This window comes from Oryctolagus cuniculus, chromosome 1 (genome assembly GCF_964237555.1).
Source record: "Oryctolagus cuniculus chromosome 1, mOryCun1.1, whole genome shotgun sequence".
Lineage (NCBI taxonomy): Eukaryota > Metazoa > Chordata > Mammalia > Lagomorpha > Leporidae > Oryctolagus > Oryctolagus cuniculus.
In genome coordinates, this window is record NC_091432.1 from 146,154,886 (window position 1) to 146,180,134 (window position 25,249).

Genomic DNA, 25,249 nt, shown 5'->3' on the forward strand with positions numbered 1-25,249 from the left:
TATTCTTCCATTTTCCATTGTAAAATACATAGCTGATAAGATTGACTATTTTAACCACTTATCTGCACAGTTCAGTGGTATTCATATTATTGCTCAACCATCACCACTGTCCACCTCCAGAGGGTTTATCTTGCAAAACTGAAACTCTATACTCATTAAACAAGAACGCTTCATTCCCCTTACTCATCCCAGCCCCCCGCAACCACCATTCTACCTTGTCCCCATCATTTTTGACTACTTCTATGAGTGGCTTTTGTGCTTAGTTTATTTTTCTTGTGAAAGGTTTTAATTTCATATATATTCTAAACTATTTTCTTTGTGGTTACTACAGAGATTAACTTTCAGAAGCTATCATGTTCTAACTTGAATTTTTATCAGCTTAACCTCTACTCATAAACAGTTGCATTCTCTTCCTGGGACAGAAGTTACATCTGCACATTCTGTGTCCAAAACATAAATAACTGTAAAGTGCATTAGACTTAAGTTATGTAGACATGCAATATTACAATAACACTAACCTTCACATTCACAATTCTTTTTTTAAGATTTATTTATTTGAAAGAGTGACATGGGGAAGAAGGGAAGGAAGGAGAGAGAGAATGAGAGAATGAAAGAATGAATATATTTTCCGTTTGCTGGTTTACTCCCCCAAATGGCTGCAATGGCCAGGCCAGGCCTGAGCCAAGCCAAAGCCAGGAGCCTGGACCTCGATCTGGGTCTCCCGTGTGGGTGGCAGAGGCCCAAGCACTGGGCCCATTTTTCCCTGCCTTCCCAAGTGCCATAGCAGGGAGCTGGATCAGAAGCAAAGCAGCCTCAACTGGCAGACTCAAACAAGATCTCTGACATGGGATGCTGGCATCGCAAGCAGCAGCTTACCCTGCTGTACCACAATGCCAGCTCCCTGAACTAAGATGCACTTTTTTTTTTAAGTGCATTAGCCACTGAAGTCATATAGAAAAGAAAAAGTGGTCTTACTTAGCATTGTTACATTAATAGTAGCTTTTATTACTGTTCCTTTGCCTTTTCCAAGTTATTTCTCTATACGGCTTCAAGTTGCTGTCTAGCGTCCTTTCATTCCACTCTCAGGATGCCCTTGAGTACCTGGAGAGCGCTCTAGAGATAATACTCACCTTGTGTTTTTCTAGGATTGTGTCGAAGTCTCACTTATTTCTGAAGGTCAGTTTTGCTGTTTATTGGGCTCCTGGGGTTTTTCTTTTTTTTAAGATTTATTTATTTGATTTGATTTTTTAAAAAAGATGTATTCATTTATATTTTGTAAGATATATAGACACACAGAGAGAGAGAGAGAGAGAGAGAGAGAGAGAGATCTTCCATCCTTTGGTTCATTCCTCAAATGGCTGCAATGGCTGGGGCTGGGCCAGGCTGAAGCCAGGAGCTGGGAGCTTCATCTGGTTCTCACACCTGGGTGAAAGGGGCCCAAGCATTTGGGCCATCTTCTGCCGCTTTCCCAGGTGCATTAGCAGGGAGCTGGAGCAGCTGGGACTTGAGCCAGTAGCCATACGGGATGTTGGTGTCACAGCCAGCCACAGCTTATCTTGCTGTGACCTCGGCTGTGTTCTTTTCAGCCTTTGAACACATCGGCCTCTGCTCTCCGACCTCCAATAAAATTCTGATGAGAAAACTGCTGATCACTGTATGGCATAGCCCTTGTCTGTAACGAGCCATTGCTGCCTTGCTGCTCTCAAGATGCATGTGGTGTCTGATTTCATCCTACTTGGAGTTATTGGATATTTATGTTCATGTCTTTCATCAAACCGTGAAGTTTTCAGCCACATAAGCTGTTCCTGGAACAAATGCATGGCTGCACGCTGTGGGGTTGCAGGAGAGCAGGATGAACAGTGAGGGTTGAGTGAAGAGCTGAAACTGTCCGAAACTAACTACCGGGAACCACCCAAACCTTCCCCTGGAGTTGCAAGCCTTTACTACATGGAAGAGTTCCAAAATACTTAGCAAATCATTCTGCCAGTGCTTTGTTGTCTAGGCGGGGAGACAGATATGTAGTGCTTCCTGCTCTGCTGTTGTCCCAGAATTCTCATCGTTGAGGGATAATTTCACAAGGGACAGAATTCTTGGCTATGTTTTTTTTTTTTTTCCTCTCATTTCGGAACATTTCACTCTAGCCTGTATTTGCTTGCATGGTTTGTGAGTAGTTGTGAGTAATTCTTATCTTTGCTTCTCTATAAGTTTTTAAAAATATTTGAGAGGCAGAATTAAAGAAAGAGGGAGAGACAGAGAAAAAGAGATCTTCCATCTGCTGGTTCACTCCCCAAATGGGTGCAATGGCCAGAGCTAGGCTTATCCAAAGCCAGGAGCCGGGAGCTTCTCCCAGGTCTCCTGTGTGGGTGCAGGGACCCAAGCACTTGAGCCATCTTCTACTGCCTTCCCAGGCCATTGGCAGGGAGCTGGATAGGAAGTGAAGTAGCCAGGACTTGAACTGGTGCCCATATGGGATGCCAGCGACACAGGCAGAGGCTAGCCTACTAAGCCACATTGTTGGTCCAGTTTTTTCCCAAGATTCTTTGATTTCCTGCATTTCAAATATGATATGCCTAGGTGTACTTTTTTTTGTTTTTGTTTTTTAAAGGTAAATTAGTTAACTAATTTGGAAGGCAGACTGATACTGAGAGAGAAAGTTTTATCTTCCATATGCTGATTCACTGCCTAAATGCTTGTAACAGCCAGGGCTGGGCCAGGCCAAAGCCAGGAGCCATCCTGGTCTCCACCCAAGTACTTGAGCCATCATTCACTGTCTCCCAGGTGCATTAGCCAGAAGCTGGATTTCAGGCATAGAAACTGGGACTCAATCCCAGGTACTCTGGTGTATGGAATGTGGCAGCTTAATCTACTGTACCTCAATGCTTGTTGCTGGATTTTAATTTTTAATATAGACAAAGATATTGATCTTTTCGCTGATGGACAGCAGTTTTTTTGTCTTCCCTAAGTCAAAGAGGATGATGGATGGGGGAGAAGAAGTTGGGGCCTCCCCAATATTATAGTGGCATCAGGCCTCTTTTGCCTGGATTTTGCCACAGTGTAAAAGCTAGAGCAGAGAGGTGGGTGCTGCAGTTTGAATACGGTCCCCTCTGAAACTCACGTTGACATGTAATTGCCATCTTAGCAGTATGAAGAGGTGAGGATTTGGGTGATGTGGCTGTGAGGGTTCTGCGCTCATGGCTGGGATTGGTGCTGTTACAAACAGGGGAGTTGGGCCCTCTCTTTGCCTTTCTACCATGTGAAGACACAAGAAGAACTTCACCAGAAGCTTTTCAGCTTCTGGAAGTGCGGGCCAGTGAATTTTGGTTCATTACGATTTACCCAGGCAGTGGTGTTTTGTTGTCTTAGCAGAAGTGGGAAAGGGAGCAGATGCTGTGGACAGCAGACCCAGGAAAGTTTCTGCCAATCTAGGCAGCTGCGTGCCCGTCCTTGCATCCCTGGGAGGGAAGGGGCCAGGTGCTCTCTGAGACTTGCCATCCAGGGGAGACCCCTCAGAGTCGGTCACAGCAATAGAGTCTTAGCCCACGGCAGGTTCAGTTGACCTAAATAATCAGGACTCCACCCTCAGGAAAAACTTCCCGACTTCAAGTTAGCTGGGCATCCGGAGGCTCCTCCTTGCAGCTAACCTGTGTCTTTTATGCAACATTCAAATGTTCCAGAAACATGTGGCCTTGTCAGGGCTTGTCACCTGCAGTCCCAACTCTGAAAGAAATCTCACTTAATAAGGCACATATTCCCTGAGTACTTTCCTATTCAAACAGAGACATTCATTTTTCCTGTACATATTTAAAAACATTTTGTGGTCATTTTTCCATATTAAAACATAGAGCTAAATTTACCTAGCTTAAAAAATGAGTATGAGAATTGCATTTGGTGAAGTTGATTACAGAAAGGGAATATGAATGCATTCTCCATAAAAGAGGAAATAGTACGTAAGAGCAAAGTGAATTTTTTAAAGATTTATTTATTTTTATTTGAAAGAGTTACACAGAGAGAGAAGGAGAGGCAGAGAGAGAGAGAGAGAGAGGTCTTCCACTCGATGGTTCACTCCCCAGGTGGCCACAATGGCTGGAGCTGTGTTGATGGGAAGCCAGGAGCCAGGAGCTTCTTCTGGGTCTCCCACGTGGGTGCAGGGGCCCAAGGACCTGGGCCATCTTCTACTGCTTTCCCAGGCCATAGGAGCCTAGTTCTTCCTTTACTCTTTTCCCAAAGAGAATAATGATTGCTGAGCCTCTTTCTTTGACTCTCTCTCTCTCTTTTTAAATAGTTTATTTATTTAGTTGAGAGGTAGAGTTACAGAGAGAAGGAGAGACAGAAAGAAAGGACCGGTGGATGGTTCACTCCCCAGATGGCTGGAGCTGGGCTGATCTGAGGCCAGAAGCCAGGAGCTTCCTCCAAGTCTCCCATGTGGGTGCAGGGCCCTTGTCCTTGGTCCATCTTCTGTTGCTTTCCCAGGTGAATTAGCAGGGAACTGCATAGGAAGTGGAGCAGCTGGGACTTGAACCTACCCACATGTGATGCCAGTGGTACTGCAGGCTGGGGCTTTAACTTGCTGAGCCACAGCGCTGGCCCTTATCCATCTTTTTAAAGGCAGATCTACAGGGAGGGGAGAGTGGGGAGGAGAGAGAGAATGAATCTTCTATATGCTGGTTCACTCCCCCACCTGACCACAAAGGCTGGGGCTGGGGCTGGGGCTGGACCAGGCCAAAGCCAAACCTGATCTCCCACGTGGATGCAGGGGCCCAAGGACTTGGGCCATCTTCCACTGCTTTCCCAGGCCACAGCAGAGAGCTGGATCAGAGGTAGAGTAGTTGAGACTCAGGCAAGTGCTCATATGAATGCTGGCAGCATAGGATGCAGCTTAACTGGCTGTGCCACAATGCTATCTGCAATCACTCCTCCTGTGCTTGTATGAACACCTTGTACATATGAGTATGAGCACTGGAGGAAGAGTATTGTTAGAATAAATTTTTAGGTGTGGAAATTATGGGTCAATTGAGATTAGCTGTATTCGTTTTAGTGCTATAGCCACATGGAGCCCAAACAAGGCAGTATTCACTAATTCACCTCCACCAATAATGCACAGTATCTTTCCTCTCGCCCCCAGAAAACACTATGTAAGATTGTTTTTATTTTGCCACTCTGATGTATAAAATACATATATATTTTAATTTTAAAAGAGTATAGACACGGCCAGCACTGCGGCTCAATAGGCTAATCTTCCTCCTAGTGGTGCCGGCACACCGGGTTCTAGTCCCGGTCGGGGCGCCAGATTCTGTCCCAGTTGCCCCTCTTCCAGGCCAGCTCTCTGCTGTGGCCTGGGAGTGCAGTGGAGGATGGCCCAAGTGCTTGGGCCCTGCACCCCATGGGAGACCAGGAGAAGCACCTGGCTCCTGCCATCGGATCAGCGTGGTGCGCCGGCCGCAGCCCGCCAGCCGTGGCGGCCATTGGAGGGTGAACCAATGGCAAAAGGAAGACCTTTCTCTCTGTCCCTCTCTCTCGCTGTCCACTCTGCCTGTCAAAAAAAAAAAAAAAAAGAGTATAGACAATGCATGCCTTTTATTTTGGAATTATTCTAGATTTACAGAAATATAAGGATAGTACAGCATTCTCATGCCCTTATTTCTCCCCAAAGTGAACAAACATAACAAAAGTATACTTATCAGAAGTAAAAATCCTACATGGGTACGTTACTATTAACTAAACTCCAGAATTTATTTGGATTTTACAGGTTTTTCTCACCAGTGTTGTTTTGTGTTCTAGGATCCAATGTTGCGCTTGGCTGTCCTATCTCCTTAACCTCTGATCTGACAATTCCTCAGTCTGTGTGTCTTCATTACTCTGACAGTTTTAAGCTCTAGTCAGGTATTTTAGATCCCTCAACTTGGATTTGTAGGTTTATGGGTTTTGGAGGAATTACCAGAGGTGAAATGGCCTTCTCATCATGCTGTGTCATACCAGGTGATATATGGTATCACAATTTCAAACACATATCAAAACAGCAGGAACAGAATAAGTACTCACCCATCTCTGGGCTTGCCCAGTTAGCAATGTTTTGTTTGTTTCTTGATGGCTTTTCAATGTGGTTGGATGTTTTCATCTTCTTTTCTTACTTTTCTTCTTCTTCTTTTTTTTTTTTTTTCCAACAGAGTTAGTGAGAGACAGGAAGAAAGGTCTTCCTTCCATTGGTTCACCCCCCAAAATGGCCACTACGGCCGGCACGCTGAGCCAATCCGAAGCCAGGAGCCAGGTGCTTCCTCCTGGTCTCCCATGCGGGTGCAGGGCCCAAGCACTTGGGCCATCCTCCACTGCCTTCCCGGGCCACAGCAGAGAGCTGGACTGGAAGAAGAGCAACAAGGACAGAATTTGGCACCCTAACCGGGACTAGAATCTGAGGTGCCGGCGCCGCAGGAGGAGGATTAGTCTAGTGAGCCATGGCGCCGGCCTTTTCTCTTCTTCTTCCTTCTTTTGTCCCTCTTTCCCTTCCTTATTTATTTTTAACACAAAAGGAGAAAAATACTGGAAATGTAGGTGAAAGGGCATAACAAATCTAACAGAGTTGCTCCCTCTCTTAGCTCAGACTGCCACGACAAAATACCACGTATTACGTGACATCAACAGCAGGCATCTATTCTTTACAGTTCTGTTGACTAATTCTGAGGCTGGGTCTTGCTGAGAGCTCTCGTGGCTTGCAGAGGCTGCCTCTTTGCCGAGTCCTTCTATGGCAAAGAGAGAAGAAACTCTGACGTCTTTTCCTTTTCTTAAGGGCACCAATGCCACCGTATTGGCTCTATCTTCATGACTTCACCTAAACCCAGTCACCTCCCCAGGGGAGTTGGGCTTCAACATATAAATTTGGGGTGTGGGGGGGAGAGTGTATGAACATTTAGACCACAACATGATAGCCTTTCATTTTTTTGTTCAATACCTCTAGTCCCACTTCTTCCCAGTATACCCTATTATTACTTCGGACTCTAGGTTATGAGAGAAAAGAACTCAATTCAGACAGATGGAATTCATTGGCTCAAACACTTTAATTGCAAATGCTATGCCCTTCCTTGCTGTTTCCTGGTTCTCCTTCCCCTCTGTTGTCACCAACTGTGGTGCATGCACTAGTGCCAGCAACATGGACTGACCACCTGTCCCAACCTGCTTCTCCCTTCAGTCATTTCAACACAGGTCCCAGGAATGAGCTTCAGATGAACCTGAAGCATATCCCTGTATCTCCTGAACCAACCACTGGGTTTACATAATTTCCAAGGAATGTGACTCCTGACTACCTAAATGGAGGCTACAAGCCCAGACTTGAGAAAAGGAACTGAGTCAACTTAAGTCAGACTGCATAAGCTGGATGGATGAAAGGTGCTTCCCCTAATAAACACTGGGTTAGTGATAGACAAGGCGGGTAGAAATCCATGGCAGGAAAACAACTGATGTCCCATACCCCACTGGTGGACATCTCACTCATGTCTGTCTGTTCATCTTTCCTTCTCTGATCCCACCCCTCAGGGATGACCGCTCTCTGCTGTGTCCTAAGCTGTTATGCCATCATATTTCAAAGCACTTGAATAGCTTTCCTGAACCCAGAGGTTTACCAAGTTGGGAAGGGAAGCTAGCATGGTTTCCATCAGGTTCATGCTTGGGGCCGGCATCATGCTGTAGATGGTAGAGCCACCGCTCATGATGCTGGCATCCCATGTGGTAGCTGATTTGAGTCCCAGCTACTTCAGTTCTGATCCAGCTTCCTGCTAATGTGCCAGGGAAAGCAGCAGTAGATGGCCCAAGTGCTTGGGCCCATGCACCCACATGGGAGACTTGGAAGAAACTCCTGGCTTTATCACTTCTTGGCTTTTTGGCTAAGATCAAGTGAAACTCCTAGCTTTGGTCTGTCCTAGTCCTGGCCATGGGGACTAAACCAGTGGGTGGAAGATCTCTCTCTACTTTTCTCTCTCTCCCTCCCCTACCACCTCTGTCTTTCAAATAAGCAAATCTTAAAACAATCCCCTCTCTGCATCCCATATTGGAGTTCAAGCATGAGTTTGAGTCCCAGCTCCACTCCTGACTCCAGTTTCCTGCTAATTCAGACACTGGAAGGCAGCAGGTGGATGGCTTAAAACGTTGGGTCCCTGCCACCCATATGGGAAATCTGGATTAAGTTCCTGACTTGTGGCTTTAGCATGGCTTAACCCTGGCTATTGCAGGCATTTGGAGAGTGAACCAGTGGGTGGGAGATCTGTTCATGTCAAATAAATATAAAAAAATTCTCCATATGATTTTAAAATATAAAAATGACGAACCAAAATTTGATCTGCTTTTGGTCATTCACTCTATGCTGGCAGTTATAAACAGTGTCAGTACTCCTTTGTGTGTCTCGGGACGGGGTGGGGTGGGGGGATACAGAAAGTTCCTAGTACCACAGAGGCTTCCTCAAGGACATGTTTTAAAACTTAATATACTATTGATTGTGACCTTATCTCTCCCTTCACAGGGTGTTGAGAAATCCAATCTTACTCATGTTAGGGTCCCCCCGCCACCACCACCTTGTGGAGGTGTGGAAAGTTTGGACTTCACGAACCCTAGGTTGTTCTTCCTGGCCTGTGCCTGCCCCTCTCTTGGGGGACTACTCACCTCCAGGAGTGGCTGTTTTGATCCTATTGCCCAACCCGCCACAGGGTGTGTCCTGAGCAACCTTTCACTGAGTCTCCCCTTTGGGTCCCAGGAGGGAAAAGGGAGACTCAAAGCTCTTGGCTCATTTTCCTGACTCCATTGGCCAGGTGCCTACCAAGGCTGAGTCAGCCATTCTCAAAGGTGGTCCTACAGGTTCTTCTTTTGTCAACCATTATCCGCATGAAGCAGGATGTTTTTTCCCCATGGGTAAGTCAATTACTGGGTGATGTGAGGTCCAGCTGTTTTATGTCCAACTTTAATGTGAAAATATTCTTCCTTTTCTGGGGAAACACAGCTGCGGAAAAATATGTTTACTTTTAAACTTGTTTAAAATATGGTAATATTAGGCCGGCGCCGTGGCTCAATAGGCTAATCCTCCACCTTGCGGCGCCGGCACACCGGGTTCTAGTCCCGGTTGGGGCGCCGGATTCTGTCCCGGTTGCCCCTCTTCCAGGCCAGCTCTCTGCTATGGCCAGGGAGTGCAGTGGAGGATGGCCCAGGTGCTTGGGCCCTGCACCCCATGGGAGACCAGGAAAAGCACCTGGCTCCTGGCTCCTGCCATCGGATCAGCGCGGTGCGCCGGCTGCAGCGGCGGCCATTGGAGGGTGAACCAACGGCAAAGGAAGACCTTTCTCTCTCTGTCTCTCTCTCTCACTGTCCACTCTGCCTGTCAAAAAAAAAAAAAAAAAAAAGGTAATATTGATGGCTTTGATCCACATTAGCAAAATATTTTTGCGGCCTTCTATTACTTCCGTAATGTGGTCCCGAGAGTGTCGAATGGGAAACACCGACCTAATAAGCTTCATGGCGCTGCGAGAATCAGCCCAGCTCCTCCGCACCGGAGTCAACTCAGGCCTCTAAGTCCGCGGGCGGGCGTAGGCGCCACGGGAGTCGCTCCCTTTGCCGGGCCACGTCCCCAGAGGGGACACCGGACGGCAGTGTTAGGTATGAGACTGCCATGAGCCACATACCACTCCATAGACGCGAAATCTGGACTATGCCATGCCATAGAAGCGAAATTAGAGACGTCTTGCTCTGCTAGGTTCCCACGACTGAATGCCTCAAGCCCCAGGGCACACAGCAAAGGACGCGACACCCCTGCACTAGCCAAAGGGAGCCTTTGGCTCTCCCAGCCGGCTTCACATCCGGTGCCCGGCCGGAAGCCTCCTTTCCGGTTCTCAAGACCGCGCTCAGGAAGTGACTCATACTGCCAGCATCTAAGATGGCCACGGCTACACTTGCTGCCACAGTCCATAGGCCGAAGTGGGAGCAAACCCGGAAGTTGCCCGGTTAAGGCATGGAGGCCGTCGGGGGCGTGGCTTCCGGAGGCCCGCGCCTTCGAGTCGCCGCGGCGGGGTCGGGCGCAAGCAGCGGCTGTCAGGCCCTCCTTCCAGACGGCTGCGACTGGTGCCGGGCGAGGCAGGCGGCCCCCAACTTAAGTCCCCGCGTCCCGGCCCGCCGGGCACCTGGGCCGTGCCGGGGCATGGACGAGGAGAAGATGGACGAGAATGAATGGAAATATCACGGCGAGGGCAACAAGAGCCTGGTGGTGGCCCACGCGCAGGTGAGCCGCGGACGCGCGGATGGTCCGCGGGGTTTCCCGTCCCCCTAGTACGCCTTCCCCACCGGTCGGGTTCCTCTTCCCCACAGCACTTCCCTTACCCCCGGGGTCGTCCCGGCTTTCCCAGCACCTCCCTCCCGTCCTTCCCCCTGTAAGGATCCCCTCTCTACCTCTTTCCTCCCAGGGTCGGTCCCCCCGGTCCTCCTTGCAGCACTGTCCCTGTGGGTCGGTCCCCTGTCGCCATCGCCCTCCCGGTCTGTTCTCTCCCCAGGGTTGGTCTACCCTCCCTCTTTTGCTCCCCCATCCCGCCGTACTTAGTCTCGTTCCCTTGCCCTCCCCCAGGGTCACTTCCTATGTCCCACAGTACTCCTTTTCCGCCAGGATCGTCCTCATCCTTGTACCTCTGCCCTCAACCGTCTGCCTTTCCCTCTTCAGCACCCCATCTCCCATATTCTCATAACCCCTGTTCTTCTCCCATACCCCATCCCGTGCCAAACAGTACCCCCTTCTCCTAGGGCCATCCCTGCCCTCCCATTATCTCCCACCTAGGGTTGTTTATTTGTACCCTCCTCTGCTCTCGAGCCGCGTCATGCGGTGACGCTTCTGCAGGAGTGCCTGTCCCCAGCCCCAGGCAGGCCTGGGGGAAGTGCATGGGTTGCTATAGCTCCCAGCACGGAGGAGCTGAGCCTCGTGAGACCACGGAATTACTGTTTTCACTGCTGCTGTTAATCATAGCGGGGTATTGGCGACACATTCTTCTCTGGACTTCTAGAATTTAGAGGGTTGCACCAAGGACTTCCAGGGAGGTGAACCCAGGAAGGGAAGCATGTGTATTTGTGCAGGGGCCGTATTTCTTCTACATCTTGCTGTTAAAACCAGCCAGGGCTGTGGTGGGCTGGAGGGAGCAGCTGAGGCAGTGGGATGGTGTCATGCAGGGAGGAGTTTAAGTGGGGAAGTTAAAGGCAAACCAGAGCTGGCTGGATTTCCAGTCCCACCACTGTGTGGCGGAGCTCAGTGCCTGCAATTGTCAAATAGAACTGGCAATAGAATTTGCTTTGTGCAGCTGGTGGAGAGATCAGTTGAGCCAGAGCCCGACAAGTTATACCTTCCAAGTGGTAATTGTGGTTCCCTTGAACAGATGATGAAAGCGGAACTCGGAGAGGTTAAGGACCTGTCCCAGTCCATCTGCTCCCAGGGAGGCACGGGTGCTTCTGTTGCTCCTGTGTGGCTGCAGTGGTCATGGCATCATACAGCATAAGCTGCGGACACCCAGAAGCCCCTAGGCGCTGCCCTTGTGTTTGGCCAGATAGCTGCACAGCTGGGACTGCAGGCTTGCTCACGATTTTTAAGTGGGTTAACAATGGACAAGGCGAGGGGCCGACATGTGGCAGAGTGGTTAGGTCGCCATGTTGGCTGTCCACATTCCACACTGGAGTGACTGGTTTGTTTTGGCTACTTCTGATCTAGTTCCCTGCTACTGGGCAGCAGATGATAGCTTAAATATTTGGGTCTCTGCCACCCACATGGGAGACCTGGATGGAATTTTGGGCTCCTGGCTTTGGCTTGGTCCAGCCTGGCTACTGTGGGCCTTTGGGGATTGGAATAGTGGATGAAGATCTCTGTGTTGCCTCTCTGGGTCTCTTTCTCTGTTTCTCTGCCTTTTAAACAAGACAAAATAAATTTTAACTAACGGACAAGGTTTACCCACGGCCGCCCTTGTGTGGAGTCTGCTGGGCCCATTGTGTTCTGAGGCTCCAGTGTGACTTCCTTTTGTTGTCGGGTCTCTGTGCTGATTCCCTGAATCCTTCCCTAGAGCAGCTACTTTGCCTTTCAGCTGTGTAATAAGATTGGATGGCGTATTTCTGCATTTTCGGGAAAGCAAGTGCTCCTTACAGTGTGGGCTGGTACATTCAGTTGCAAAAGTAGCAGCAGGTGGGAGGCTGGGAGCACAAGGAGAGCCAGGGCTGGAAGAGCAGGGGCTTCGGGGCGGCCGCCTGCCTGTCCCCCCACTCTGAGCAGGCAGCCCGGCCCCTCCTGGTTGCACAGCTCCAATCATTCCATTGTAAGTCTTTGAAAATGTGCCTACAGCTGTCAGACGGTCCTGATTTTATGTCTGAATTTGCTTTATTATGCCCGTTCCTTCTTGGTGGGCTTTTTTTTTTTTTTTAACCTTAATGTTTGAAATCAAGGATTATCACAGCAAATAGTATCGCATGAAGCCATTTCCTACCAAGATAAGGGTGGTGAAGTTTGAGGGTACCTGTGCCCCATGTGGGTAAATTGAAGTGTGCTGAGCGGCCTGGAGGAGAGCCTGCCAGCTCCGCCTTGCTGGCATGTTTGCTTAGGCTGCAAACCAAGGAGGTGAGAACGAGACCTGGGTAGTAGTTTATCAGGGCCTCTTGTGTCCAGGGAGAGGGTGTGTGTGTATGAGCGAGATTGAGAAGGTGGTGAGAGGGAACAGGAGGGGTCCTGCTCCTGTGGGGGCCGAGCTTGTGCACAGCCAGGCTCCTGAACTGGGAACAGGTGCACCCTGCTTCTCTGTTCAACTCCCCAGCTCCATCCCGTTCAGTCCAAGGAAGCACGAGGCCTTCACCAGTTTTCCCAGATAAGGAGGTTCGGCTCTCTCCTCTGAAAGGTCTGTGTCTGTCTGCTGTCCTGCGTGGGAACATCCTATGCCCATCCTGCAGAGCTGAGTGTTCCCGTGGGGGAGGGGAGACCTACACACTCACTGGTCGTCAGTTTAGAAGACCGTGGCGAGGCTGCCTCCTGTGTTACCTGCATATGCAAAGGTGCAGTGAGAGACAGGAGCAGAGTGTGTTCTCTGTGGATTGTGAGGCTTGTGGCAAATGGAGTAGCAGAGCTTGGGCTTGGGGAAACGTGGGCTGGCGAGCAAGAAGATGGACAGCAGGCCAAACCTTGGAGAGTAGGGGCTAGGGTTTTCTTTTTTTCCTCCTTTTTTTGGTTGCTAGAGAAACAGAACTTGCGTTCTCTGGGCCATTCCCCAAATTTCTACAACAGCTGGGGCTGGATCAGGCTGAAGCCAGGAGCTAGGAACTTGATCCAGGTCCCTACATACGTGGCAAGGACCCGAGTACTTGAGCTGTCACCTGCTGCCTCCCAGAGTCCCCTCGGCAGGAAGCTAGAATTGGGCGTGGAGCTAGGACTTGAACCCAGGTCCTCTGATGTGGGACATAGGCATCTTAACTGATTGATATCTAAACTGCTCGGTCAAATGCTCGCTGCAGAGAGGAGTTGTGCTGGTGTTCCTGATAGTGGTGGTCAGCTTTCCCATGGTCCCATCTCTCAGAGGGGCCCAGATGGCTCTGGCCAGTGCTAACTTTGCCCATCGGGTCTCGTTTTGTCTTTGCTTGAGGCAGCCATGTAGTTTGATACTTTTCCAGGCATGGCATCTGCCATGTCTTCAGCCCTGGCTAGTGCAGACCCTCTGATGGCCTTGCAAGACTCTCAGCCTGGGTGCATGGTCTCGGGTAGGTGTCTGGAGCCCCAGGAGTGGACCCCTTGGGCAGGGGCATGTCCCATCTGGGTCCAGACTTTTCCTTGGTGCAGTCTGAGGGCGCTGTATCTATGCTAACAGCCACCACCCAGGTCAGTGAATCCTGCACTTCCATGCACTACTGTGGCTAGACTTCTTTCCACAACTTCTGCACTTGCCATTTTCTCCTTCAGCTTGTTGGTGTTGGTCCAGCATCCTGTTGGGTGAAGGTCGCTATGTCTGGTTTGTTTGATCTCCTTTAAGTGTCCAGGGGACTGAGCGGATAGGGCCTCCTTGGCCTTGGGGTGCAGGAGCAGATGTGTCCGTGTTTGTCCCAACACTCAGCTATCGTGAAATTTTCCTTCTTGTTGACAGAGGTAACATGAAATACTTTGCCACTGAGCTGACCTGCCAACAAAGAGCATTTAAAAAAAGCGTGAGGAAGGGGACAGTGTTGTGGCAAAGCAGGTTAGGCCGCCGCCTGCAATGCCGGCATCCCATATGGCATGGTTTGTGTGCCAGCTTTCCCGCTTCTAATCCAGCGCCTTGCTAATGAACCTGGGAAAGCAGTGGAAAATGGCCCATGTGTGCCCATGTAGGAGACCAGGATAAAGCTCCTGGCTCCTGGCTTTGGCCTGGCTCAGCCCTGGCTGTTGTGGCCATTTGGAGAGTGAACCAGTGGGTGGAATCTCTTTTTTAAAAAAAAAATTTTTTTGACAGGCAGAGTGGACAGTGAGAGAGACAGAGAGAAAGGTCTTCCTTTACCGTTGGTTCACCCTCCAATGGCCGCTGTGGCCAGCGGGCTGCAGCCGGCGCACCACGCTGATCCAATGGCAGGAGCCAGGTGCTTCTCCTGGTCTCCTGTGGGGTGCAGGGCCCAAGCACTTGGGCCATCCTCCACTGCACTCCCTGGCCACAGCAGAGAGCTGGCCTGGAAGAGGGGCAACTGGGACAGAATCTGGTGCCCCGACCGGGACTAGAACCCAGGGTGCTGGCGCCATAGGTGGAGGATTAGCCTATTGAGCCGCAGCGCCGGCCGGAGTCTCTTTTCTATCTGTCCCTCTCTGTATAACTCTTTCAAATAAGTAAAATATTTCTTTTTTAAAAAAGTATAAGGAAAGTTGCTCATTTTCATTCCAGTTTTGTAAACTTTCTGATTCTGAGGAGAGTTCTGGTTGTTTATTTCTTGTTTATTTTTAAAGTATTATTTGAAAGGCAGAGAGAGACAGAGACAGATCTTCCATCTGTTAGTTCATCCTCAAATGCCCCCAGCAGCCAGGGCCGGGCCAGGCCAAAGCCAGGAGCCTGGACCTTCATCTGGACCTCTGACGTGGGCGGCAGGGACCCAGGACCTGAAGCCTTCCCACGGCGCAGGGAGCTGCATGCGAAGCTGAGGAGCAGGCCTTGAACTGGGCGCTTTGATGTGTGTCATGGGTGCGGGAAGTGATGGCTTGACCCAACTGCCCCGGATGCCTGCCTAGGGCTCGGATTATTTCTGCAGATTTTTCTGGCAGCTGGGATGTTTGGGCCTTGAAAGTGCGAAGTTCAGCAGGGGCTGTCTCACTGTTGCTGTTCTCATCTTATGTTTCAGGATTTGTGGTTATAGATCGTACTTTTTTTTTTTTTTTTTGTAATATCACTATGGTTTTAAATATATTTTATTTATTTGAAAGCTAGAAAGAGCAATATCTTCCATCTTTTGGTTCACTTCCCAAGTGCCCACAACTGCAAGGGTTGGGGCAGGCCAAAACCAGGAGCCTAGAACTCCCTCTGGGCCTCTCCCACGGGTAGCAAGGACTCAGCCTCTGGAGCTGTTTCCTGCTGTCACCCAGGCTTGCATTAGCAGGAAGTTGGGGCAGAAGCAGAGTAGCTGTGTCATGAACCCAGCACTTGATATGGGATGTGGATTTTCCAAGCAGCAGCTTTCACCTACTGAACCACAATGCCCACTCCTTAAATATCAAAGTTTAAACAAAGTATGTGGAAAAGCAGGTTACAAAAAGATGTAAAATGTGATTCTTTTTTTTTTTTTTTTTTTTTTTTTTGACAGGCAGAGTGGACAGTGAGAGAGAGAGACAGAGAGAAAGGTCTTCCTTTGCCGTTGGTTCACCCTCCAATGGCTGCCAAGGCCGGCGTGCTGTGGCCAGCGCACTGCGCTGATCCGATGGCAGGAGCCAGGTACTTCTCCTGGTATCCCATGGGGTGCAGGGCCCAAGCACTTGGGCCATCCTCCACTGCCTTCCCGGGCCACAGCAGAGAGCTGGCCTGGAAGAGGGGCAACCAGGACAGAATCCGGAGCCCCGACCAGGACTAGAACCCGGTGTGCCGGCGCCGCAAGGCGGAGGATTAGCCTAGTGAGCTGCGGCGCCAGCCTGAAAAACATTAAATTTTAAAAAGTTGATGCTCTTTGTTAATTTCTAGTTTAGTTTTCTGTTTTTGAGGAGATAATTAGAAATGTAAGTGAAAATCTTATACACAAGGGTATCCATTAACAGAGTTATCTATGTCAGCGTAAGTGGAATGTTAGCACAGATCATGCTTCTTCCTGGAGGGCCTGGGAGCACATTAGAGGTTTTGTTCTCTCTCTCTCTCTCTCTTTTTTTTTTTTTCAACTGTATGGCATATTTCCAAGCCTGGGCCATTCTCTTCTCTAATTTTTACTTGAAACTAATGGAGATAGCTTTAACTTTTTGTTGCCACCAGCATTTTAAAAAGTGTTTGTCTATTTTCATTTACTTGAAAGAGTAATACAGGCCGGCGCCGCGGCTCACTAGGCTAATCCTCTGCCTTGCGGCGCCGGCACACCGGGTTCTAGTCCTGGTCGGGGCGCCGGATTCTGTCCCGGTTGCCCCTCTTCCAGGCCAGCTCTCTGCTGTGGCCCGGGAGTGCAGTGGAGGATGGCCCAGGTGCTTGGGCCCTGCACCCCATGGGAGACCAGGAGAAGCACCTGGCTCCTGGCTTCAGATCAGCGCGGTGCGCCGGCCTCAGCGGCCATTGGAGGGTGAACCAACGGAAAAAGGAAGACCTTTCTCTCTGTCTCTCTCTCTCCCTGTCCCCTCTGCCTGTCAAATAAATAAATAAATAAAAAAGAGCAATACACACACAGACACACACATACACAGAGTGGGAGAGAGAGAGAGAGAACACGTGTGTGCAATAGATCTGTCTGCTGGTTCACTCCCCAAATGTCAGCAATAGCCAGAGCCGGGCCTGGCAGAAGCCTGGAACCCAAAACTCCATCCAGGTCTCTCACGTGAGGAGCAGGGGCCCAAGCACTTTTAGAAAACAAGTGTGCTATCCTGCATTTGAGATTTTGAATGTTCCTTGAGGTTGATGCTTGTGATGTAGCTTCTTTCTTGAAGTTCTTTGCTGTCACCTCTGAGCTCTGTACGTGGCGCCCTCTGTGTGTGTTACTTCATTTATGCTGCAGTTGCATGGTTAGAGTCAATTCCAAATTATCTTCCCTGTAGTGATGTTCAGCCCTTTGGTGGCACCTTCCTAGCTTCTGGGGGTGTGAGGCTGTTTTTCCTCTGGGCCTGCTTCCTTCCGTTTTCATCTTCCGGGTGATAGGACCTCGCTGTCCCCACCCAACTCAGTCAGAGCTGTAGCTGCCGGGACTTGGTGTTTCTGTCTTGAGAGCAGGGCCATGGTCCTAGGGCAGCCCAGGGTCTGAGGGCCCCAGCCTTGCCCATGCTTCTCTGACTTCTGCGCCTTTGGCAGTTGTCAGGTTTTGTAGTCTTTAGGGACTGAGCTGCACCAGCCCCAAGTGCAGGTGTGTTGTCTCCATAGGCCTTCAGTGCCCCCAGGGTCCCATCCTGTGTGCCACATTCTCCCACTGTGTCTCCCTCACTCTCTCACCAGTGTTCGCTCCAGTCCTTTGAGGATGGCTGTGGAGCTGCACTGGAGCCACCAACTCCTGGGCCGGAGGCACCTTGCTGGGTTGGACAGGGTCTCCCACCGCAGCCACCTCCTTTGTGGCCTCACTGCATAGCCTGCAGAGCCCTGAGCTGCCTTCCTCCCTGGGCTCATCCGGTATCACAGCTCCACAGCTCTGTCCTCCCTGGCACCTGCTTGGAGGCCGAGCCACAGCAATAGGAGCACCTCCTGTGGGGCCCTGCCCTGGGAGCCTTGCTGCTCCGCCCCCACTGAGTTCTGCAGGGCCTAGTGGCACATTTCTGATTGTCCCAGAGGTACACAAACACCTTGGCAGACCTCATGTGGCTTCCTGTCTGATGGAATAGAGCAGAGCAGGGTGGACAGGGCCCGCAAGGAGGTGGCCTTGAGAGGTAAACATTTGGGGTTCTCCATGGCTCCTTCCTGGGGTCTTCTGCACAGTTTGGGAGAAGCTGGGGCTGTCTCTGTGAGGCTGGGCTGCGTCTTGAGAGTAACCCCTGTGCTGTGGTACCTTTTCTCTTTTCTTCCCTGAAAGGTGGCCTGATCCTGGCTTCCTCAGGTCTTTCTGTGGCCCTCTTCCTGCGTTTTCCCCTCACCAGATGGAAGAAGTGACCTTGGCAGGGTCTTGGACACAGTTGGCTTAGTGGGTGGCACCCCCAGTGTGCATGCCCTGTGGTGTCAGGAGCCTTGACTGATAGGGCTTGCCAGCTTTGCAGGTGGCAGCTTAAACTGCTGTGCCACAATGCTGGCCCCAGGAAGGTACATTTTACTTTATCTTATTTTATTTTTAAAGATTTATTTATTTTATTTGAAAGGCAGAGAGACAGAAAGTCTTCCACCTGCTGGTTCACTCCCCAAATGGCTGCAGCGGCCAGAGCTGTGCCTATCTGAAACCAGGAGCCAGGAGCTTCTTCAGGATCTCTGATGTGGGTGCAGGGGCCCAAGGACTTGGGCCGTCTCTTACTACTTTCCCAGGCCATAGCAGAGAGCTGGATCGGAAGTGGAGCAGCCAGGACTTGAACTGGTGCCCATGTGGGAAGCTGGCACCGCAGGTGGCAGTTTTACCCGTTACTCTGCAGCGCCGGCCCAGGAAGGTACATTTTAAACACCTGACTTCAGATATTTTGATAAGAGGAAAAGAGTTATTTCCTGCAGAACTAGTTAAAAAGTAGTTGAGCACAGGAGCCCTGGAGCCCACCTGGCAGGCATTGGTAAGGAATCCCCTTAGGCTGTGTCTGTCCCACACGCCCAGCTGTGGCTGCCTCTGGGTCATCATGTCCTTCTGCTGGTGAGAGCTGGTGCAGTCAGTGTTGCCTTTTCACGTAATTTATGCCATCTTCCTGCAAGTATGTTGCCAGGACCCGTGGCCAGCCACGTCTCCAAAGGCCTCTGCCTGGGACATCCTGAAGACCACCTGCCTTCAGCAGGCCCAGTCCTGTTAGGCCCCACATGAGGGGCGGTTGGCTGGCTATGCAGGATGGAGCCAAGTACGTGTGAGTGTTGCTGTTGGTTAAGTTGGTCTTTAACGCTGCTGCTACTTCAGTGGCCCGGGGGGTGGGTGCTTGGGTTTCTGGTGACAGTGTTTGGGTAATAATTGGGTGGGTGGAGAAAGTGGTTTCCCTGGAAGGGGCCCTGGGGCTCCTTTGACTTTCTTGTTTGGTGGTGGTTTGGTTACGCAGTGGGAAGGGAAAGGGGGAGACTCCAGCAAGGACGGCAGGGGGCTGAGGACAATGCTGTGAGAGGACAGGCCGGGGGTGGGGGCAGTCAGTGGTCCTTCATGGACTTTGCTGTTCAGGCCCGGCAAGGCCCATGTCTGCCAGCTTGTCCTCCCGCCCCCCTCCCCCCATGACTGTGACAAGGAGGCTGACAACTGGAGAGACCTGGAGACCCCTGAGGGTCCAGGGGTCTGCATAGCCTTGACCTGACTTGTCTCCAGATTGCAGCTGGGCTGGCTGCAGGACATGGTTCCCCTAGACTTGATCTGTCCTTGAGGAGGAGCCTCATTCTCTGTAAACTGAGATCCTTGAGGGAGAGAGCGATGGTGGCGCTGATGTCGTTTGTGGGTGGCGCCTGGGCTTCTTACTGCAGTGATAGTGATTGTTACTGGTATTAATGCACACTAGTGTGAAGACTAATGTCACTTCTTATTGGCAAGAAGTGAGGGTGAACCCTGGAAGGCACTGCTGCCCTGATGCCCTTTTCTCCTGGCATCTATGGGTGGTTTTTCTTTGCATAGCATCCTGTATAATTTGTTTTTAAATTTTTTTCTTCAATATTTACTTATTTGTTTGAAAGGCAGAGTTAGAGAGAGAGAGATCTTCCATCAGCTGGTTCACTCTCCAAATGGCTGCAACGGCTGGGGCTGAGCCAGCCTGAAGCCAGGAACCCAGAACTCTGTCCGGCCCTTCCACATGGTCAGACGCCCAAGTACCCTGGCCATCGTCTGCTGCCTTCCCAGGCACGTTAGCAGGGAGCAGGATTGGAAGTAGAGCCGCTGGGACTCAGCCGGCACCCCGGGGGGCATACCAGCATCACAGGCAGTGGTTTATCAGTGCACCACAACGCTGTCCCCCCAACCCCCACCCCCTGAATTTTCTTCTTGATAGTCCAGCGATAATGGATCTTGGAATGAACTTCTACTTGGTATTAATGGTTTTGTGGGTGTGTATGTGTGTGGGGTTATAACAATGCAGAGGAAATCTGTGTTTTCCACTGTAAATGCAGAAAAGGCCAGCTCTTCCTGCCTGCACTGGGAACGCGGTGGTGGTTCTCTAACATGGGAAGTCCGAGTGTGTTCTCGGGCAGTGGCTGCCAGGTGAGCGGTGTGACCTGCGCTCCGGGGCCCTCTGGCCTCCCGCTGAGGCTGCTGTGGGGCGTTCCTGCTATGGAAACTGGAACGTCTTGCCCAGCTTCACCCTTCTCACGACTGTTTGGCTACAGAAATCTGTGCTGCAGCTTATTCATCGGTTCCGCATGAAACTCTGCAAGTGCTGTGTCCATGTACGAGTGAGCTGGGGCCCCAGTGGCTGGTAAGCTTGCCTCTGTGTGCACCGAGAGCTTGGGGTGGGCCATGGCAGGGAGGGTGGCTCTGTGCCCACCTTGCTGCACTGTGTTTGCTTACTGTGTGGCTCTCTAAGTCTGACCAGCTGATCCTGGGCAACTTTTGCCTTTCCGCACTCACACTTAGTGTTCTTGGAAGTGTGTTGCCAAGTCTGCTGTCAGTGGAGAGCTGTGCTATTTCGTGTCTAATTGTGGTGGAGACGTTTGGGCACACTTTGGAGTGGGACAGTGCTGTCGTGTCCATGCCAGGAGGGAGTGCACTGTTAGGATGGCGAGTTTCCAGAAGGTTGTTCAGTTGTAGGATTTCTGCATATCAACTTCTGTTTTTCGCTGAATCTTGCTGGATTTGAATTCCATTAAAATGAAACTTAGTGGATTCCTGAGATTGCTTGTTTATGCCAGCTTGGGACTTGGGAGGGACAGTGGCAGCATGCTTGTCATTGACCTTGGTTCCTTGGGACTAGGCCTGGGATTTGAGGAAGGGACAGGTGGCAGTGGCTTACCAGTGACCTTGTATATAGCACTGACCTGGATGTGGAACTCAGTGCGGGGGCTGGGGATCCTGCAGGTCTGACCGATGACGATGGGTTTTAAGAGAAGCAGCAGGAGCAGGATGTGTCCTCTGAATGGGCGGGTGGGCGGGCGCTGGGTGGAGCTGGCAGGGAGACTGGGTCAGCCTCCGCAGGCTTCTGTTGCTCAGTCTGCTCATTCCGTCTTCCGGTACAGCAAGCTGCACTTTGTTATTTTATTTTGTTTTGTTTTTTTATTTGAGAGGCAGAGTTAGAGAGGGAGAGTTGGAGAGAAAGGTCTTCCATCCTCCGATTCATTCCCCAAATGCCTGCAATGGCCGGAGCTGGACGGATTCGAAGCCGGAGCCAGGAGCTTCTTCTGGGTCACCTGTGCGGTACAGAGGCCCAGTGGTACTTGGGCCATCTTCTACTGCTTTCCCAGGCCATTAGCAGGAGCAGCCGGGACACGAACCTGCACCCGTATGGGATGCCAGCGCTGCAGGCAGAGGTTTAGCACACATGCCACAGCGCCGGACCCACAGGCCGCACTTTCAAGCCTTCTCTGATGTACTGCTGCCTGTACCCCTACTGGGTCTTGCTCTGTGGCTGCAAGTGCAGGGGCTACCAAGGCTTCTGCCTGTGTCTGCTTTCTTCCCTGTTGTACGGATGGAGCCCTCCTAGGCATACTCTGCTTCCCATGCAGAGTGTATGTTAATATGTGGACATATGGGCCTGCGCCGCGGCTCACTAGGCTAATCCTCCGCCTAGCGGCGCCGGCACACCAGGTTCTAGTCCCGGTCGGGGCACCGGATCCTGTTCCGGTTGCCCCTCTTCCAGGCCAGCTCTCTGCTGTGGCCAGGGAGTGCAGTGGAGGATGGCCCAAGTGCTTGGGCCCTGCACCCCATGGGAGACCAGGATAAGTACCTGGCTCCTGCCATCGGATCAGTGCGGTGCGCCGGCCGTGGCGGCCATTGGAGGGTGAACCAACGGCAAAAGGAAGACCTTTCTCTCTGTCTCTCTCTCTCACTGTCCACTCTGCCTGTCAAAAAAAAAAATAATAATTAAAAAAATATGTGGACATATGTATGTTAATGTGGACATTTAAAAGTTGAAATAGTCAAATAAGCAGAAATTTTTAAAAATTATTGTAATGGTTGCCACCTGGAAATAAAAATGGCCTATCACTGGCGCTGTGGTACAGCGGGTTAATTTCCTGGCCTGAAGCGCTAGCATCCCATTTGGCACCGGTTCCAGTCCTGGTTGCTCCTCTTCCAATCCAGGTCTCTGCTATGGCCTGGGATAGCAGTAGGAGATGGCCCAGGTGCTTGGGCCCCTATACCCACTTGGGAGAACTGGAGGAAGTTCCTGGCTCCTGGCTTCGGATCAGCACAGCTCCAGCTGTTGCGGCCATCTGGGGAGTGAACCATCAGATGGAAGGCCTCTCTCTCTGTCTCTACCTCATTCTGTAACTCTCTTTCAAGTAAATAAAATAAATCTTTAAAATAAAAAAGGGATGGCTTTCAGGCTTTCCTTATGCAAACAGAACACACGCATACTTTATTAAAAAAATTTTACTTTAAAATGAATTTTTAAAGACTTTATTTGAGAGAGAAAGTTACAGAGAGGGAGGGGCAGGGAGAAAGGTCTTCCATCTGCTGGTCACTCCCCAGATGGCCACAACAGCTGGAGCTGAGCACCTCTGAAGCCAGGCGCTTCTTCTGGGTCTCTCACATGGTTGTATGGGCCTAAGCAAGCACAGCTTGGGCTGTCTTCTGCTTTCTCAGGCCTTGGAGAGTTGGATCAGAAGAAGAGCAGCCAAGACACGAATTGGCACCTATGTGGAATGCCGGGGCCACAGGCAGGGACCTAGCCTGTTATGCTACAGGGCCAGCCCCTAAAAATTGAAATTGGAGTATAACATGCCCATAGAAAACTACTCAGATCCTAAGAGTAGCCTAGTTATCACAAAGTAAATGGACCCATAATCCATGACCAGTCCCTTCCAGAACCCTCCTCAGGGCCTGTTCCCTGTGCTCAAGGGTGGGCACCAATCAGTCTTACCTGTTTGTTGAATTTTATTTAAATAGAAATACCCATACATATGTCAGTGTATACATATATCTTCCTTTTGCTTTTATGAAAATGAACTGTTTGTTTATTCCCTTTTCTGTGACTTCCCATGTAGCTGTGTGTGATGACCTACTGGACAGCTGTAGATTCTGCGCTCTCTTATTTCCTTGTAAGGTACTTCAAGGTTTGAAATACATCTTCTGTATTTCGTCTTAAAAAGCTCATTTATTTTAATTAATTTATTTAAGACAGAGATCCTCCATCCCTGGTTGACACTCCAAATACTTGTAATTGCCAGGACGGGACCAGGCCAAAACCAGGAGCCTGGAACTTTCAATCCAGGTCTCCCATGTGGGTGGCATGGGTAGCAGGGACCCAAGTACTTGGGCTACTACCTGCTGTCTCCTAAGGTGTGTGTTAGCAGGAAGTTGGAATCTGAAGCTGGGAAGGTGGAGCCAGTACTTAGATACTCTGATAGGGGATTTGGGTGTCCCAAGTGGAATCCTATCTGCTGCATCAAATAGTTGCTTCTAACATTTATTTATCTCATAAAGTGAGAGAGAGGGATAGATGGATAGGCAGAGATCTCTCATCCACTGATGTTTCCCAGATGCCCAAAACAAGACTCTGGGAGCTAGGAACTCAAATCCACGTCTCCTCTGTGGGTGCCAGGGGCCCGCTTCAGCTGTCACTTGGTGCTTCCCAAGGTGTGCATTAGCAGGAAGCTGGAGTTGAGCGTGGAGCCAGGACGCAACCCCTGCACTCCAGTATGGGATGTGGGCATCCCAACCCGAGGTTAGCTGCTGTGCCAGGTATACCCCCTTTCTGTGTGTTACTCTTCCACTGTTGATAATTTAGGTAGTTTTCATTTTATTTACAATTATAAATGATGCTTTTATACACAGTAACTGAAGTCTTTTGTGTTCTTTTAATTATTTCCTTAAGATAAATATCTGAGAGTGACTGGCTGGGTCAAAGGTCGAAGGATTTCCTGGCTGCTCTGCGCCCCTGTGCCTTCAAGAGGCCCCACATGGCCTCCCCCCAAGAGGCTTCCCAGCCACCTCACCCTCAGCTTCACCGTGAGCTTTGTGCACCGAGGACATGACCCGCATGCTGACCCTCTGTGTCCAGGCTTTGGGCGAGGACTGATTGAACTTTTGTTTGATTTTTCAATAGCGCTGTGTTGTGCTGCGTTTCCTGAAGTTTCCTCCGAACAGGAAGAAGGTAAGATTGTTGGGTTTGCCACACGGTCATTACAACACTTAAAACTTTTCCCCCTGATGCAGAAGTGCTAATGTTGTAGAAATTTAAGGTTGACATAGCGTTCACAGAAGGAATTGGTGTGTCCATCATTCCTGACATAAAACCTGTGCGGCCTTAGCCCTGTGACCTGTGGTGTCACTGTGTAACCGTGATGGGACTGCGTCACTTGAGCAGGAGCTGCCTTGCCCAGCCTATGGGTCCTGCTGCTGTCCCCACTGTGTTGAAGGCCCCAGGACCGGGTCTAAGCCTAGGTCCTTTGCACCTGCCGTCTCCATTTCCCCTCTGTGGAACCATATCCACGAAAATGGAGGGTCAAAGCTTGGTAGATGTCTGTCTGAAAAGTTGCAGCCAGGGAGGCCAGGTGATCACGAGGTTTCTGTTTGCCGAGTTCCCCACGCAGGACGCCGTGGCACCTGCAGAAGCTGACAGTGACTGGGCGTCTCCCCTTACGTGTGTACCTCAGGTGATCTGTGGGGCCTTCCTGTGTTGGTGGCTCTTTTCTGCTCCCGTCTCATCAGGCAGGCCCATAGGGGAGGCTGAATCTCACCCCATCATTCTGTGCTCCTGGCCGGCGGAGGTGTGAGCAGCCCAGGCTGTGAGGGGCACCCCACAGTGGGGCCTGTGGAGCTCCTTTGAGTGGCTGTGACAAAGGAGGGCATGAAGCTGATGATCCATCCTATCGGTGGGCTCCTGGGAGATGGCAAGTCAAGTATCTTA

The 25,249-nt window shown here is 50.6% G+C and overlaps 1 protein-coding gene across 1 annotated transcript in view; it reads left to right on the plus strand.

The window, feature by feature from the left end:
* Positions 1-9,991: 9,991 nt before the first annotated feature.
* IPPK (inositol-pentakisphosphate 2-kinase) overlaps positions 9,992-25,249 on the plus strand; it is a 64,471-nt gene continuing 49,213 nt past the window's right edge. The window contains exons 1-2 of the mRNA XM_002708226.5: positions 9,992-10,246; positions 24,446-24,493. Coding sequence (XP_002708272.3) covers positions 10,166-10,246; positions 24,446-24,493 — 129 coding nt within the window. The 5' untranslated portion in view covers positions 9,992-10,165. The remainder of the gene's footprint in view (positions 10,247-24,445; positions 24,494-25,249) is intronic.